Genomic DNA, 19,027 nt, shown 5'->3' on the forward strand with positions numbered 1-19,027 from the left:
TACTGTGTCACACATCTTAGCATGTTTAGTCGCTAAAGTTTCAGAAAGCCATTTCTTTCATGAAAGAAAAAAGAAACAATTTATTTCAACCCTACAATGGTTACATGGAAATACACTGATATGTACTTACAAAAATGTCTCAAGAGAATAGAATAATTTCACATTATTGAAAATGAAAGTTTTAGTGTTTAACAGCTTTTGCACGCATGTTTTTTTTTTTTACTTTTCTCTGCTGTCAGGTAAAAAGACAACATGAACCGTCAAAAAAAAAACAAAAAAAAAAACTAACAGCTGATCTCTTGTATTTCTTGAAGGTCAGTTTGAAAAGAGTATATACACTTTTTTCACAAAACATGATTAGTTTTTCTGCAACAACCTTCTGTCCTCTCCTGACAAAGCGGCCACATAATAATGTATTTGAAAGTGAGCATATTATAATGTCGGAAATTAATAAAGTGTCTTTAAAAAAAAAAAAAGAATACTCTGACCATAACCAATATCCAATTTATCTGCAATTGTTATCTTTCCCTCATCATTTTGTACAGCAGGACATTTCAAGCTTGTATCCCAAAAAACTGAAATTAGGCACAGCATGTGTACTCTTCACCTGGTTAACACATTCATAATGCTTGACTGGGAAGCTTCAAAGCAGCTGAATATAGCACATCAATGAATACTGGATCATGCCTTGTGTCAGCTTTCATGCAGTGTTCATGCTTTTATGTCTTTTGTGACATAACAGTGGAATGATGTGTCTGTTTAATAGGCAATAAGTTCCAAAATAAAAGTCTCTTTACAATTGCCATTTCTGGTTAGCACATTGTAGACACATAATCAAAACAGTGTAAGGTAATTATTGTATTGTATCACCCCTTCTTAAGATCACATTAAGGCATTATGAATGTGTTACTAATCTAAGACAAAGTGGCAACACTTTGTCTTCACTGTATCTCAATAAAGCACCCGAGTCCAAGTTGTATCGTTGACAAAACCCTCTAAAATGTTTCCCTTTCTCAATATATTCATATACAACATTAAACAGATGAAAACAATAATATTAACAGAATCTAAATCCCCCCCCAAATTTGAGAATGATGCAACTACTGAGCACCCTGTAATAACGTCATGAAACCAATGTCTTGACTCTTCCATCTTTTTTTCTTTTTTTTTTTTTTTCCCCAACTTGTGTGTGGCTGCACAAGGGTCAAAAGGCATAGAAAGCAAAAAGGAGTCTGGGCCCAAAGATTTCAAAAGGCTCAGACTTCCCTCTTTCTCCCTGAACAAAATCAGTTTACGAGAGCCAGAGCGCAGTCAGCACGGACAGCAGAAGAGCTGCCAGACTGTAGGTCACACATTGGCAACCGAGGGTAGCTGAGGTTGTTGACCAACCACAGAAGACAATTATATATAGTCCAATGTCCACATTAGAGTATTTTGAGTGATAATCGTAGCACAAGTGACAAGAAGAAAAAGCAAACATAATAAAAGCACAAACACAGAGAGAGAGAGAGATATTTGTGTGTATGGCAATGTCATGGTCCATAGGTGCCCAAGAAGATCACACATGAAGACAGGAAGAGGACACGGAGAAAAGGGAAGCAGGAGGGAAAAAGAGGGAGAGAGATAGAAAAATTAAGGTCAGAATTACAGAAATACAACTGAATTGAGGAATAAAAAAGGGAGGTCCAAATTAGAGGATCAAAGTAAAAAGAAGTCATAGCATGTTAGCAGCACGGCAAAATGACACATGGCACACGGCATGCATGGGTGGAAGGTCACACAAGTGAAGGGAATGGGGAATGACAACAGAAAGGAAGATGTTTCAAAGACACTACAGTCCAACCTCTCTGCTTTAAGGTTCAGTTTAAACAAGAAAGACAAGTTTTTTTTTACATGAATTCGTCATGGTGCAGATCAGTGGCAGAGTTTAGGATAACATAGACGGCATCCTGGATGTGAGAACACATCCACAGGAGTCAGGCTATTATCTCTCATTTGTAATGGCCAGTGGTGTAACATACAGTATAAGGTAAATGCAAGTACTTACGACTAATCCAAAAACATCATTAATTCACCCATCGGGTCATTAATGGAGAAATTATGGACACAGTAGGGCCTCTAGATATTTGTACGTGTGTCTTTGGAAGTGTGAGCCAAAGGCTGGTATACGGACTGACAGAAGAAAAAAAAATGAAAATTTGAACATCCAATCAGCAGCTCCCCTATAAGCCAGTAGAACAGTGATGCTGGATTGGTTTGCTGCTGCCGCATCAGTTCCTGACTTGCTGTGCAAAAGCAACAGCATCACACAGACACAAATCTAGTAATTATGAGATATGGATTTTAATCAGATTTAATTGATTTGTGAAATTGTAGCAGGGAATACTCACCTATTACTGACAACATAACTATGTTGATAAATTTGCTGCATTTTATGTTCTAATTACCATTTTGCAACATTGCAGATTCATTCATTCGAAAACATTTTCTCATTATGTCGATCAAACTGTAATCCAGGCGGCATTTTTGCTTCCTTCAAAACATATTTGCTGTTGCAATCAGTGGAATATCAATGCTCCAGGAGACAATGTTGGAAAAAGCACGTCATCTCCCAAAAGAGAACACGTATGACGGGCGTAACACAAGAGCAGCGATCATCGGGTCTAAAAAAAAAAATGTTGTTAGACAAATGCGGCAGCTCTTTTGTGTTTAACAAATAGAAAACCATTATTCTGACACCTGTTTTGTTTGATTATTAAGTACTAAAAGCACAAATAAGTCTACTACTGTAGCCAACACCAGACAGATGGTTGGTGTGAATGTGCACACAGGTAGAAAGGAGAGGGCGGGGCGAGGTTCACAGTAGAGCCACTTCTTCAGCTACCATTACACCACTGGTCATGGCAGGGAGAATGGCCCATGCAAAACCACACATCCAAAACAGAAGCTGGTTATGAAGGTCAGGTCTATGACATGGATGAATGGGCAATCTCATGTTATCAACACTGCAAAAGTTAATAGCTGTTTTTTCTTGTAGTTTAACTCCAATTTCAGCCTTAGCTGGGGAGATTTGGATGAATCAGTTGTCAACACCTGCCACTTCTGTGCCGTATTTTCGTAGTTGTGACACGTTTTGGCACGAGAATTATAGTGATGTATTATCTTTCCACAGGTGGGCAGCATTTCAACCAGATCAAAAATGCTGCCCAGCTGTACCTGCAGAGAACAGAAACTACACAAGCCAAATTATAGAAAGGCTTTTGAAACAGATTGAACAGATCATTTTCTTTTAAAGAAGAGGCAACCTAACACCTTCATTTTAAAATATATTCGCTTTGGTAGATAGGTTTTGTGGCATTTTGTATGTGTGTAAATGCTTTCTGAGCATGTGTTTGAAAAATGAAAAGCAAAAACTAATTTAAACAGATTGAATCTGAACCTCGGATCAACCCTGCATTCGACATTTGCCTCACAGTGCCAATTTAGCGCATAGAGTCAGTACATATTCTTTTCTTTTCTTTTTTTTAAAGAGCTGCTGTTTTAAGCCAACACTACCGAGAACAGCACTGAACCTACTGAAATTAAATACAGATGTAGTAGCTAAAAAGAAACCTCAGCAATTCCCCACATGTCTTGAAGTGAAGAAAAAACAGCAGCTACTTCAAAGTTAGACTAGACATCCCCAAAAAAAAAAAAAAAAAAAACAGAAAATGAAAGTAATTATGGGAATTAAAGGGGTACCGACTTGGATGAGGCCCATGTGAACTACTGCTCTGGTAGTATTATAACTGATCCAAACCTCCCACTGCTATATGGCTGTTGCCCAGAAAGTGCATGAAACAGAAAATAACTGCTTTCTGGATGTGCCATGCACTGGCAGCCATTGACTTTAAGGGTCTCCAGTAAAGAACAGACAAGATTAATCCAGTTTGCCAAGTGGCACCATGCAAAGACTGTTAGGGCTGCATCCCCACTTAACTAGGCCACACACTATATATTCAGGTCAGCTCTGGACCCTGAAGAGAGAATGTGGAAAAAAGATGAGGGAGGTAAGATGAAGACCCTCCTCACCCCTCGCCCATTCTCTTTACGAAAATGTTTTTCTTGTCATAATGTAAATATATAAGGAACATGATCACTTTAAAATGTTCTGAAACTTAACAGGGAGGGGATTTAGGGAATGTATTGTACATTTTTTTGGTTTAATTTTTGTTTGGGACAACGCTTTGGCCCACCACTGTAGAGGGAACTAGGCACAATCCCTGGCAGTGGTCTTTCTGACTGCTCCATCAAACACAGTTGTCAATGTTCACTGGTGGGAAGCCAGTGGGAGAAGATGCCCTATCACTTCCGGGGGCGCGGCTCTGTAGCGACCTGGGCTCGTGCTATGTCGTATTGTCTCTACAATCATGTGTGTCCTTCTTTTATGTCCTAGAATGTTTTGTTGATCTTATGTTTATGTTTTTATGTTGACTTTAAAATGCTTTTTTCTGTTACATGTTTGTGTTGTGAAGCAACCGATTGTAGCACTATACCCAAGAAAAATTTCCCTTAGGGACAATAAAGTGTATTCTATTACTTGGTCCATCTACACTGGGAGAAAAAAAACAGTTGGGCACTGTAGTGTGAAACAAATATTTTAATAGGTGTAATTATTGCATCGGTTGTGGATCATTTCCAGCTGTGGATTAGTTTGGGAATTTAGGGGCATCATTAGAATATTAAGGATGTATTGTAAGTTTTTTTTTTAACCAGGTTAATATTCTGTCTTTATTTGAGTTACTGTAATTGCAGTTTATTTTTTGTTCTTCACAAAAGGGACCTGTGTTCTGGAAACATACACATTTATTACACTAAGTATTACCACATTTTGAAATTTGTTTGTTTTTATCTGTCCACTCCCTGCAGAAAGAGACTGTCCTCCCACAAAAAATGACCCCATAGGTTGTTTGTACAAGCAGTTAATTACGACCTATATTTACATTTATTATGGCGGCGACCTCTAGTGGCTGTAGTAATTATGACAGCGCAAAGGAGTAAGTCAGACGACGTAGTATAAAGAGCGACAGAGTCCGCATAGCCTATTTATTTTTTTGTTTGCAGGGAGGTAGGGGAAGACTCATGAATATTCATTAGGGAACTCATCCCTGAATGGCTAGTACTTGTTGCCTGCTCTGGTTGGGTTGGTTAGGTTTAGGCAAGAGGAGTGGGATTGGTTATGGTTAGGGTAAGAATGTCAGGGCGAGCCAATCAGGGATGAGTTCCCAAATGAATATTCATGAGTCTTCCCCTACCAGCTTGCAAAAACAAAAATGTGCGTCCGCATAGGGTTGAGGTCGGAATGGATGGATGGGTCAAACAAACACAGGACTCATGTTCCCTAAAGTCAAAGTTGACTTATTTTAACTTACGTAGAGACGTAACTTGTCATGTTCCACGACCACGGAAGGCTTGTATCATGTGGACGCGCCGACAGTTTTGTTGTCATTACTTAGAATACTTCATGGGAGAGATAGAAACTACGCACTATAGCTTTAAACCCAAACCGCGATCTTTTTCTAAACCTAACCAAACTGACGGTTTCGCAACATTAAACATATGTTTAAAACTGTGACCATTATGTTTAGGTATGATGACGTGTTGATCTGTTTTCACCAGTAGGGAAACAAATGACCTACGTGGTTGAATGGGGTGGAGGACTTGTTGGCAAAAAAGTCCTCTGTGTCTTTTCTAACATATTCAAGTCTCCACCACAGTTCCATCGTGGTCTTTAAGTTGGTACTCTAATATAACAACAATATATTGTATCTAGTATACTATGGGGCATAACATTGCATGAAGGCAAGATGAAATGGTAAACAATTCCCAATGGTAATCCATAATTATTCCTTTTGCTTTCACATAAATATGTCTCATCTCTCATAAATCTGTCATGCAAAAGACCAATAATTTGCCTGAAATTTTGTCTGTAATTTTGATGTCATCTTTTATAAGATTCCTCGATGTTCACTTGACAGATGAAAGGAAAAATGGTTGAGACCTTCAAGATCTCTTTTGTGAGGGAAGAAAAGAAAACCCTCAGACTAAAGGGGAGGATGTAGGAAAGAGAGGATGATGCAGAGAGAAAGAAAACCTGACAGGGTTGTTTTTCAGTAGAAGAAAAATATTTTGATGAGAAATAAGTTCAACCTGTTTTATGGCCTAGGTATAGTGCAATGGGGAGGCAGCCCAAGTTAAAATGTGCACCGTACACACAACAACAGTGCAAAGGCTGACCGTGACCACCTGGGTAGAGAAGTATTTGGTACTAACTGGACAAAGTGCTCTGGGTCTGACTGATATCTGGTCCCACTTCATTGCTCACTGAACCTGAGCAGTAACAGCTGCCTTATAGAAGCTACTGAGGACTAGGAGAGCAGAGTACCATGATGCTGAGTTTTATCTGTAGCAGCAGAGCATCAAGGAACAGAAAAAAAATACAGCAAGCGTATGCCTCTGCTCGTCATATGGATCCAATAGTTATTGTGCAGCCTGGTCTCTGAAATCTTGTGAAGTGAGCACAATGTTTTAAAATGACAATAAGGTGCTACGTGCATGAAAAAAAAACAGAGAAATGTACTTCTCCAAGAGTAAAGGATTAGGTGGAGGAGACTTAACTGGAAATAAGCAGGAGTTTGGCATTAATAATAGAAAGAGAGACAGAGAGAGTACAGTAAAAGGAAAATAAACTTTGGATGCACCAGATACAAAAGTTTGACTTTTCAGTAACTTTTGATACACACATGGCACTCTAACTGCTTGACGACAACACATGAGCACGTAGCCTTGTTGTCTTTACGTACCTACACGCCTATGTGCATCTTTCTTTACATTTGACCTTTGCATTGTCTTTAAGGAAAGTAGGAGCTACTGAAAAGCAGAGTCATATTCCTTGCATGCTTAAACTTTCTTGGCCCATGAAATTGATTCTTATTTTAATGTTCAGTCTTTTCAATTGCTTTGTCATTTAGTCTATAAACCCTGTAATTGTTAACTATTGAAGAATGTCAAATTGCTCTCTGCTCCATAGCATTGAAACAAGAATAAGAATTTTACAGTCCTACCAGCAACGACTCTAATGCCAACATATTAAGTTGAAATAATGCCTCACTCTGGCCATAATTTATCTTTATTTTCTTTTTTTTAATTAGTATGGATGTAAACATAACCATTCCTACTGGACTAGTTCCCTGAACCTAAACGTAATCTTAATCTAAAACAAGGGTTTACTTTTCTAACTTTAAGTAAACATTTCATGTGATAATAATGTCATATTGCTGTGATACAATCCTTTCGAAGTGGAGGAATATATTTTTTGATTATTCACAACTACAACTGCATACATTTCACAGTTTGTGCTCATTTCACATAGTTTTGTGCATCATGCATGTAAACGGTGCACATCTCCAATGCAACAGGCAGAGACAGATGAGTCACGTCAGACCCTACAGCTGGCAAGCTTTGAATAAGCACCTGGTAAAAGTCAAGTATCCAAATAATAGAGCCTTTCTGGTCACGGTGGAAGCCTTGGTGCACTGTGGCTGGTGTGTGGGGATGCTTGGGGTGGGATGATGGGAATAGTACCTGGGATGGTAGTTGGGTCTGTAGCTGTCCTGAAGGAGATGATGGCAGGCTCCGACTTGCCCTGCTGATTCTCTGCCACCACGTGAACTTCATACTCTGTATTCCAGTCCAGGCCGTTCAGCGTCACATACTCACTGTAATGGGGCAGGCGGATCTCTGGTTTCCAGTCAGATACATGCTTCTGAGAAAGGAATATAGAGGGGACAAAACTCAAAACTGGGTAACCAAGTGAGATTGTGGTCATTTTGTACAGGCACAGAGGAAAGGGTCATTTCAGGTAATTTGAGAATCATCCCATTCTCAAATTGGTCAATGTGCAGAAGATGCAAGCAATGCATTCATCTTTAATAACTACACAAACAACACAACAGTTTACAGCACATCTTTCAGTTCCACTGAAAGATTATCTGGGACCAGAAATTTGTAGCACCTTTTTTAGCCCAAGACACGTGAAAAGAAAAATATTCTAATTGATATAGAACTTGACAATGACCATATAGTTCCAATAAAAGGGGAAAAAAAAAACATTCATTTGAGAGGTAACTGTGAGTGGTTGTTAAGGAATGTTAGGTATCAGGATATGGATGGTTCAGTTTAACTGCCTAAAATCTGAATTTGTAAAACTTCATGGAGGCAACACACAACCGAGACATGACCACTGCTGCATGAGAAAATAATTTTGGAGGGAATTAAGTTTCCCATGCATTAAAACACTCCTTCAACATTTTTGATGAAACACTGTCTTAATGTACTTTGGAGAAGTTTTCAGGAGTCATTTTTTGGCAGCGGCTATATACGTTTATTTCTGCTTCCAGTTGGTTTGGTTAACATTTCCAAGAACTATTATAAACCATTGCACGGATTGGGGGGGAAAAAAGCAGCAAAGTGGTCCCAAATTACCTCCTTACTCAGGATACTCACAGCCTTGTATCTGACCAGGTAGTGTTTAATGGGGGAACCGCCGTCGTCCTGTTTGATCCAGTTGACCTTAAGAGTATTGCCCCTGTCTTGGACCTTGACTTCTAGTATGGGGGCACTGGGTTCCCCTACACAGGACAAACCAAGCAATTATAATTAGTTGACATAAATATGGTTGTTGCATCAACACCATCCTTAGCCACTAAATACAAGTTACCCATTGTGCTTCTAACCTTCCTCGTGTGTTCAAGTGTGCTTGTGTCTTTGAGATCAAATAAGCTAAAACTTAAATTGACAGTTCAACCTATACTGTTTTAAGATGATTATACAACTAGCATTGTAATCAGAGGACATTGCAGATGAGGAGGTAGTAATTACAGACTGATTAAGGATCAAGGATGAGACCACAGAAAAAGAAATCTTAAATTCAAATCCCTGCGGAACGTTGGGTCCAGTGCTCCATGCTATCATATGTTGACTGATAGCAGAATCCATGATAACATATTACAGTAACACCCATGTCTGAGCAATTGCAAACTTTTAACATTATGTCAAAAGCAAGACAACATGAACTTAGCAGCGATACAACAAAAATGATTATCTTAACAGAAATGCGGCTCTGACTACTTTATGTAAGAGGATGGTAAGATTAAAGTAGTAGTTTTTTTTGTGCCTAAACCAAACCAAACTTTAACTGTGGCAGATCAGGACAAGTTAATCATTTTTGTAATAGTGATTTGTAACCATTTTGAAAAGCACTGACAAACAATGCTATCCTGCCTATACTGTAGGGCTTTAAGATCAGAGAACGCTAATATGGGTGTTTTTGAAAGAACATTATGTTGCTTAGTTTGGAGACCATCATAAATTCACTTTTCGGTGAGGGAGTATTTTTTGGGTGGAATATTTTTTTAAGGGCAGCTTGAAGGGACAGAGGACTGTGGACGCCTCAGAGCCAGTGGCTGCGATGTTGTTCTTGACGCTCGTCATTATCTGCTCTGTCCTTCTGAGTAATGACTGCTGGGTCACTGGATAATGAGCCTTGGGCCTTGATTGGACATGCTACTCTATTACTTTTAATAATATATACATAGTCTTGTGGGAGGGAAGCTGGAGGTGTTTTGTGTGCATGTGTAGTGACTTTCACTCATGCTACTGTAATGGCTGTAAGGGAGGAGACTAGCAACCCTAACTCATTAATTATGTACATACTAGTTGCACACAGTTAGCCTTGGGATCTTATTAAATAGACTACTACATGATGTTACAGCATTTGCCCTGTGCCAAAAATCAAAACAATAAATAATATGATGCATAATTATACAATATATTTGATGCAGATTTGAACATATGCCTTTGTTTGGGAAGTCACTGAGGTAAGGAATAAATTAACATTGGCATACATTTCAAATAGACACAGCACCGCACCCAATATTCAACGTTTCAAACATCCGTGTTAGTGGTTGTAATTAATTAAATGAAAATGCATGAAGGCACTTTTTCATCATTTGAGCGCAGTGCTTGAAAACTGCATTCCACTAGACTGGAGTGAGCATGACAGATGCTGGAAGTGAATCAGACAGAGTTAGTTAGTAACAGCAGCAGTAACATGGCGGCAGATAGACATTGATACATTCAGCATTGTTATTCACAAGCATCAATCTGAGTTAGGTCATTTTTTGAGTCTAAAACAGGGAAAGAGGGGGTTAGAATGAGAAGCCTCTCAGTGCATGCTGGACATTTTGGGTGCTGCTACACATTGGGAGGGGAAACATCAGCGCTGCCCAATGGCCTGAACAGAAACACATGTAGGAAGCGTGGTTCCACATGTAGCCCGATCTAATACAGCATCCTCCCTTATCTTCCAGCATACATTGAGATATAAAGTGGATAGAATTTAACAAGAGTTATTAAAAAACATGCTGTTGGATAGTGACATTCTTCATTTTAGTGTTGTTGACGTCAATTGTGTGGGTACATAGTTTTATCTGGTATGTTTGAGGAAGATTAGACTAAATCAAAATCAAAATCACGATTATCAAAGCAATGCATCACACTATCCAGCTTTAACTATTTAAATATGATAGATATAATGATTTAAACTCATTACTGTAAATGTTACTGGTATACAAGTAACCTGCATAAAAAAGCGTTTGGAGTATGTGCCAACTTTTTTCTCAGACAGAGCAAAAGTCTTTCATTCTTATAATTCTGATCTTAAAATTCCTATCTGACCGATTTTTAAGATTGACATAAATGCATTTTTTACATGACCCCATATTCTTTCATACAGTACCTTGAAAACGTGGCACATACATACTGTTGCAATTAGTAAATTAAAAGCAATTTTTTATGTTTTTGTTTTTTTTCAGTTCTTTATGTATATGTAGAAATGCAAGAACCACGAAGACAGGACACAGACACATGCAGACAGGACCGGCTTTTTCCTTTAGGAAACAGCAGAACAAGACGAAGAAGGGTGCAACAAGGAACAGGGAATAAACTTGCATGCTGCAGTAATGCAATGGGCTGCTGTGAGTCCATTAAGTGAAACACTGTGTGCTACGGTAGATCATTTGGGGGAACGTAAGAAAAGTTAGCTTTGGAGATGAGTATGAGGACTATGCTTAACAGTGCGAGCGATGCAGATTGCAGTCAGTAGCACTTTGTGAGGGTGCTCTTGTGATGTTTAAATGCCATTCAAAATGCAGTGGGAAAAAGGTAACATTTTGTATAAAACAAAACCTGCTTATATATACAAAGCCAAATTTGTGATTCCTTATGCTACCTGGAATTATATTTTGCAACAATTTAAAGCTAAAATTAAAAAAAATGAGGGCTGTCAAAACCACTACATTTCTAATTTAATTTCTAATCAAGGTTTGTATAAACAGGAAAGACAAGGAATAGCACACATTTTTGGATTCAAATGGATCTACTAGCACTGTTGTACCTTAACTAATCCCTGCTAATATGGTGCTACATTATCTTGCTCATTTTCTTCCAGCAAATCCAGTTCTACATTCATAATCTTGGTTTAAGTTTTCACCACTAACCTTGATTTTTAAATAAAGGTAAAAGAGTTAAAATATTTAAACCAGCCCTCCTATGATTGGCTGATTGAGACATGTGGACCCTTAAGAATCTTATTGTCTAAAGTGAGAGAACAAGTGCAAAGTGAGATTTAAAAAGACTGGAAGAAGATGGAGTGAAATGTGAGCCCAGTTACAATTAGATCTGTTGCATAACTGCAATTTACTACACCTAATCTGAACAGGTATTTTGGTGTGTTTCCAGTGGTGGAATGTAACTAAGTACATTTACTCAGGTACTTTTCTTTTCATGCCTCGTTCTACTTCTACTCATTTCAGAGGAAAATATTGTACTTTTTACTCCACTACATTCATCTGACAGCTTTAGTTACTTTACACATTAAGACTTTTGCACATAAAACACACGTAGTTAATAAAATACAATGTTTTATTATAAATTAAACTACGCAACAATATAACGGCCTACAAGTCCAGCTGAAATGATGAGCCAGTTATTGGTTGACAGAACTTTTTTGATCGTTTCCAGTTTCTAAAATGTGAGGGTTTTTCTGCATTGAGTACTTTTTTTTCTATCTATATTTTTAATACTTTAAGTACATTTTCCTGATGATACTTATAGTATATACTTTTACTTAAGTAACTATTATACTATATATATATATATATATATATATATATATATATATAATATATATATATATACAGAGAAGAAAATGAGTTCACAGATGGGTAACATCAAAACATTTGTTCATGATGTAGTTCACTTTGAGGACATGCTGTAACAAATAGCTTCCGATGTAACTCCTTGGAGAAGTCAAATCAAAGACCCCATTTCCACCTGGTGTTAACATGCAATCTGTATCTGGGTATCTAAGCTGGATAGGGACAAATCTGCATGTTAATGCAGGTGTAAATGCAAGCAGAACACAATTGCAGCAAGCTAGCTGTTAACCACAGGAAACAGAATGTGACCCTGATGTGTATTTCTTAAATTATTAGTTTAGATTGCTTATATAGAATCACTTTTTACCAAGACACTAAGAGGACAATTAGTCTTGCATAATGTAATCTTCATGCGATGGACAATGGGCAAAAAGATCAAAGTTGGCTCGAAGGAAGAGAAACTCTTAAGATGAATGAGATGATGAAATACTGTTGGAGTGCATGTTCAGCCTTCTAAATGTCTACTATATGGATGGACGGATGACAAATGGCCAAATAAAAGTGAAAGTGTTTCAATGTTTTGCCTTTGAATCTAATTTAAGAAATGTCTCTTAGATGATCCCAAACTAAACAAAAACAAATTACCTTCTGTTGGCCAGCGAAGACGACATCATCAGCACCATGCAAGAGCCACATGACAAAGTCACATGATGTGCACGCACATGATTGGATGATGGGAAATATATAGATAGAGGAGGGTGGGGGAGAGGCGCGGGGCACATGGAAAACATACAAAAACATGTGTGAAATGATGAAAACATGTCAACAGAATAAACAAATGAACAAGAGTGTTAAAGACAAAATGACACAAAGGGAACACAAACAACCGAGAGAAATACATAAATCCATTTTTTTAATACATATAAAAAAAAAGAAAAGAAACATGTTGCTGAATATATGAAGCAGTTCCAGACTTTTGGTTTTGGTTTTTGGAAACATTTAGAAGATCACTAAATACATATATACAAACAAACTGACTTTAAAGATATAGTGCGTAACTTTTTGATATTGCTGAATGTCCGTTACATTCAAGCCATTGTAAAATGAGTTGCTACAAAGCTAATTAAGACTATCAGCTCCACACCACTCCCTCTGTATTTCTCAGTATGGCTGTGTTCAGAAGATTGTGTCCATCATGTTTTTTAAATCCTCCGTGTCGTCTTTGTCTACTAGCAACTGTGTGGAGGAGGCGCGTGCGCGATCACAGAAGGCTTGTATAATGTGGACGCATTGAGAGGGTTGTTGTCATTACTTAGAATACCTCATGGAGGTGACAGAAACTATGCACTATAGCTTTAAGATATAGATTTAAAATACAACCAAAACTGGATATCCGGAACTGCCTCATGCATCCAGATAATCAACATTTTTTCCTCTGACAAATCTTCTTTTATCCTAAAATTTTACACAGCGACATTAATCCCAATCTGAATTTGAAATATGGTCAGCTCTAACACCATGACTGCCATTAAAGACAAATTGAAGATATGAAAACAAAATAAAAAATAAATCCGGGTCAAAAGAAGAACAGAGGAAACTCTGCAGCTTTGAGAATACAAACCATGCCAACTAAATATGATACACAATGCAGCAGACAACAGTATGAACACATGGAACATCAGGAGAAACAAGGTCTGTTATCAGATGACAATCTAAAAGCATTGGTGACATTTGTTCTGACTAATGCACTTGCAAAAAAAAACAATTACTATGAACAACTACGTCCTAGGTGAATCTAATGTAAAGCCACGTGATATTAAAGGTGAGTTGAAAGGGAGAGATTTAGTTAGGGAACACTGCAAGGACATACAATTTGCATACAATACATCAGGATCTCATTTAAAAAGGAGCAATAGACATACAACAATTACCCCAGTAATACCAAACACACAAGTCAGGTTTGTTTACAAGCTGTTACCTCAAATGTTGCTTAAGGAATTAAAGCAGTAAGTAGTCAGATGGGTTAGTTGCTTAAATGTGCTATCACTTATAATTTTACTGGCTCTTTGCACAAAATAATGATAAAATATCAGCTGGGGCTTGCAGGTGTTGCTTATCAGAGTCAGTCACCCATCTGTTATCTCAATGGCTGTGCAGGATTTCTAAACAGGCAAAGCTCAGTGTATTTCCTGGTTGTTTTTTCCCTCAAGACTAGGGTGAACTGCACTGTCATGAATGGCAGATGATCTGGTACTGTGTCTGAATGGACACAATGATAGGAAACATTAAGGGGCTCTAAAAAAAAAAGGCAAAGTCTAAAGTGACAGAGTGGTTTTGATAAGAACTACAATATGTAGATGGCAGAGAGGCAGGACTAGGTTCGGTAGGTAGCAGGAAGTGGAGGAAAAAGCATTTTTGCAGGGTGATACCTCCCTGTGTTTTGTACAGTCATGCATCCAGGTAGACTATCACAACGGCTTAACAACTGACCAATACATTTAGATGAAAAACTGAAATTATTTGTATGAATAGCATATTTCCAAACCAATCAGTGGTTATCACTATAAGCACTTCTGTCATCTCACAATCCAAGATGGCGACTATAAGTGTTACTAATTAGTAGTATAATTTGCATACTAAACACATTCTGATGTGGTGATATAGCTATGTTTTGTGAGAGCAAAATTATTTGGTCTCACACTTTATAATAACCATCATTAATAGATGGTAAATTGATAATTAATCTTTAGTTAATTGTCATTTTACTGTTAACAAACAATTACATTATAATTAATAATGTTTACTAATTATTAGTAGTGCTGTTAATTAACAGATTATCAGCCCATTAGGTATCTGGTAATGATCAAAAAATGTTTGTAAACCTTTAAGACTATGAAAAACATCAGTCGCAACTTTCCAAAAGCCATCCAGATAATAATTATAGATGGTTTACAAAGTATTTTTTAACTATTTAACAAGGTATTATAGTCATCTGTTGCAACTTTATAATAACCATCCAGACACTGTTTATAGACGGTTTACAAAGCAACTAGTAACCCTTAAAGTGTTAATTAATAAATTGGGAATTCTTAAAGGTTTACAAACATTTTTTGATCATTACCAGATATCTAATATAGTATATGAGGGATATACTGTGTGTAACAATAAACTGTTAATTTACAGCACTACTAATAATTAGTAAACATTATTAATTATAATTTGTTTGTTAACAGTAAAATGGCTGTTTGCTAACAGTTAAATGACAATTAACTAAAGATTAATTAACTATCAATTTACCATCTATTAATGATGGTTATTATAAAGTGTTACCAATTATTTCCATTAAAGCATGAGTGTTTAGTGACCTTAAATGATAGACCTGACTTGGATTCACCAGTTTGATGAATGAAAGCCACAGTTGGTAACTTTACTAAAAAAATAACTTTTTGTTATGTTTGCTTAATCTGTCACTATATCCTGACAGTACTACATGAGTCAGATTAATCCCTGAAAAGAATCACGTTTCTCTTCCTTTAATGGTATTTACAGTAAATGTCTGTATGACACAAACACACCATAAGGTGTTCTATCACTTACTGTTGCCACAATGTTGTGTGCCATGACCATGTTGTGTGATACAGTGTTATGGGTCTTCAGTGGCAGCATGGTAGCCACTGATCAGTGGTGGAATGTAACTAAATTAATTTCCCTAAAAAATGTACTGAGGTACTTGTACTTTACTTGAGTATTTACATTTTACGTTATACATTTACTCTGCTACATCTCAGAGGGAAACATGGCCCCTTTTACTCCGCTACTTTTATTTGTTACCTTTTAGATTAAAACTAATTATAATCAACAAATACATTATGATGTATTATTGAAGGTTAAAATACAACTTTATTGATCACTTGGTGAAGTTCACAAGCTACCTGTAAAAAAAATAAGCCCCACCTTTACCAGCTGCAACACTAAAGTGACATTAATGCATCACTAATTACAATCCAGTAATATAATATATATTTTTCTGAAATGGGCCATTCAGCACACTGAGTACTTACACTTTTGGTACTTTAAGTCTACTTTGTACTTTTCATTTCAGTAACCTTTTGAATGCAGGACTTTTACTTGTAAAAGAGTATTTCTGTACTGTAATAGTGCAGAAATACTCCAAGTAAAAGATCTGAGTACTTCTTCCACCACTGCCACTGATCTACCAGGGTCTTTCACTTTGACAAATTAACAGGTCACAGCAGACTTAGTATAACCTACTCTAAAATCATTGCACCACAATCAGAGGAGTATGAAGTATGTACAGAACTGTGATTTAAACAAACACATTGTGCAAATTATGTCATACACAACACTACAGTCAGGCTGTTAGAAGGCACACCTTCATGTCTTTGACAAATGTTAGTAAAATCATAATCTAGTGTTAGTAAAGCTAATAAGTTGCCAAACTTATTTTGCCGTGGCTATACTCTACAGAGGGTGCACAGTATGAGCTCTCCTATGAGCCACACACGAGAAATAAATGAACATCTACACTAACTGGGAGGCCAAGCAGGTAAGAGAGACAGAGGTGGAGAGAGAGACACACTGCACACTGCGCGACTGGCATACTCACTAATGGCCATAGTGGTGGCAGCAATAGTGGTTGGTATCTCTGATGAAACTGAAAGATGGTGAAAATATGGTGAGCAGAGCTGGAGTTCTCCTCAACAAGAGCAACTCAGTCAGTGCGGGGCTGACTTTTGTTTTTATACTGGTCTTGGTGATAAGGAATTATTCTGGAACATTCCTGCGGAAAAAATGTCTGCACTCTGCACATCCACTGTGCTAACCACTGTGACGCGACAACACATACACATTGCGTTTTTTCATTACATCCTGTGTAATTGGAATGTCCATGTGATGTTGGACATAGAAATGATATTCAAACTTGGCTAGAGGAGGGGAGGACGCAGTATGATCAATTTGCAGCTCAGCGGGGCTCAGGTGGTTACTCGTCGACATAACTGCGCACCTGTCATCATCACTGTAATGTATATTTATGTACAATAAAACCAATTATAATACCATACATTAAACTCACTAAACTCACTTTGGTTAGATATGGTGGCAAATTGTGGGAAATAATTGTTTCTTTAATGTATGTTAACCGAACTACAGTCTTCTGTAACATCACACACACTATTATTCTTCAGACACCAAGATAATGCCAAAGGTAGTCTAATATATTCAAAAAAAGGCATATCTCATTGGTTCAAAACTGAATGCTGAACAGCAACAAAAAAGACACAGCAGTGTGGATACGCTCTGTCCAAAGAAAGTTGCAGCTTTTCACTTCCTGCACCTGAACAGAAACTAGGAAGCTATTTCAGTCCTTCGTAATATGCATTCTTGTCACCTTTGAGAGAGACTCAATTGTCATCAAGTCGAATGGCCAATTTACAGTGACAAAATAAAAGCACACCGTGAGCACAAATGGGAATCCTAAAGATTTCTGGGAATTGAAGTTCGGAATATTTAAACCTTATGTTTACACACGGGGCCATTTATGTGCAAGGTTGCCCTGCTTTTAACAATATTACCAGTAAGTATTCTAATTCCACATTAATTACCACATATACAACTGTATTCCTCTTTGTGGTCTCTGAAGACAGTCTACCTTCTTTAAAGAGCTGATATAGCACCAAATAACTGAACTGCTGCAGGACACAATATACTTTGTACTAGAGAGACACCAAAAAAAAAGATGCTACGGGCAAGCAATACTAAAGAAGCAAGGGCAGCACTAAGGACTAGGGTACAAATAACTCACTTGCTATAGACTGTACTGTACGACTGTCATATCAATCTATCACATTGCTAAACAAACCTGAAACCGCATTAGAGTAACGGAATGGACTGTCGTCTGGAAAATGAGTACAACAAATAATGCAATGAGTCCGTGGGAAAAAGACAATTCAATGTATTAGGGGGTTTTGGGTGATGCTCTTTGTGAAAGCTTTCATACTTTAATCATCAAAAACAATGTTGTCATACGGAGAGAATGGTCAAGGTAAAGCAAATAAATGCAGTGGAGATATACAGAGGAAAATAAAGAAGACAAGACAGAGAGAAATGAAACTTACTTGTGAAAGAATACTCTGAGAAGTCCAGTGGAATACAAAACAGGTGGGAAACCATGATGAGAACAAAATACAACACAAAGAAGAAACACAATGAAATGAGATATGTGAACAATGAAAGAAGGCAACACTTTCCTGCCACATCATTATCCCACTGGCACACTGCTACTGTGTCTTATTGGGCTGGTGCTGTATATCCCCAACAAATTAGAAAGTTCTCTTTCTAATGACTTCATGCTCATGGTCGTTGGAGGGATTCAGTGTATTTCTTTTTTTTTAAGAACACTGGGTTTCTGGATGACAATATGATTGCTACTCTGATGTATTAGAACACATTAAATGGCAACGTGCCTACTGATTCCTCCATTTCCGTTTTCATTTAATTTCTCTAAATGATAAATTCAGTTAACTTTGAGCTCAACCTCCAGTTTGTACATTTAATAAAATAAGTTCTAGATAGATGTGTGTGATCTCAATAAATCCATCAGACACAGTTTCTGCTGAAACATCTTGAAGTAGGACAAAGCCTCTCTCTTCAGGGATCCGGGTAAAATACGGAGGATGCTGAGGACAGCTTTTTCTACAGAAGCAGTGAGGTGATGAAGCACAGATGGAGACGTGATGAGAGGCTGGTAC

The 19,027-nt window shown here is 37.5% G+C and overlaps 1 protein-coding gene across 1 annotated transcript in view; it reads right to left on the minus strand.

Annotated features, from left to right (window-relative positions):
- The window catches only part of ncam1a (neural cell adhesion molecule 1a), a 270,441-nt gene that overhangs the window by 20,752 nt on the left and 230,662 nt on the right, over positions 1 to 19,027 (minus strand). Inside the window, exons 14-18 of the mRNA XM_078265516.1 lie at positions 18,395 to 18,409; positions 16,885 to 16,932; positions 12,903 to 12,905; positions 8,545 to 8,669; positions 7,624 to 7,804 (exon numbers count right to left, since the gene is read on the minus strand). Coding sequence (XP_078121642.1) covers positions 7,624 to 7,804; positions 8,545 to 8,669; positions 12,903 to 12,905; positions 16,885 to 16,932; positions 18,395 to 18,409 — 372 coding nt within the window. The remainder of the gene's footprint in view (positions 1 to 7,623; positions 7,805 to 8,544; positions 8,670 to 12,902; positions 12,906 to 16,884; positions 16,933 to 18,394; positions 18,410 to 19,027) is intronic.

This window comes from Sander vitreus, chromosome 13, assembly GCF_031162955.1.
Source record: "Sander vitreus isolate 19-12246 chromosome 13, sanVit1, whole genome shotgun sequence".
Classification (NCBI taxonomy): domain Eukaryota; kingdom Metazoa; phylum Chordata; class Actinopteri; order Perciformes; family Percidae; genus Sander; species Sander vitreus.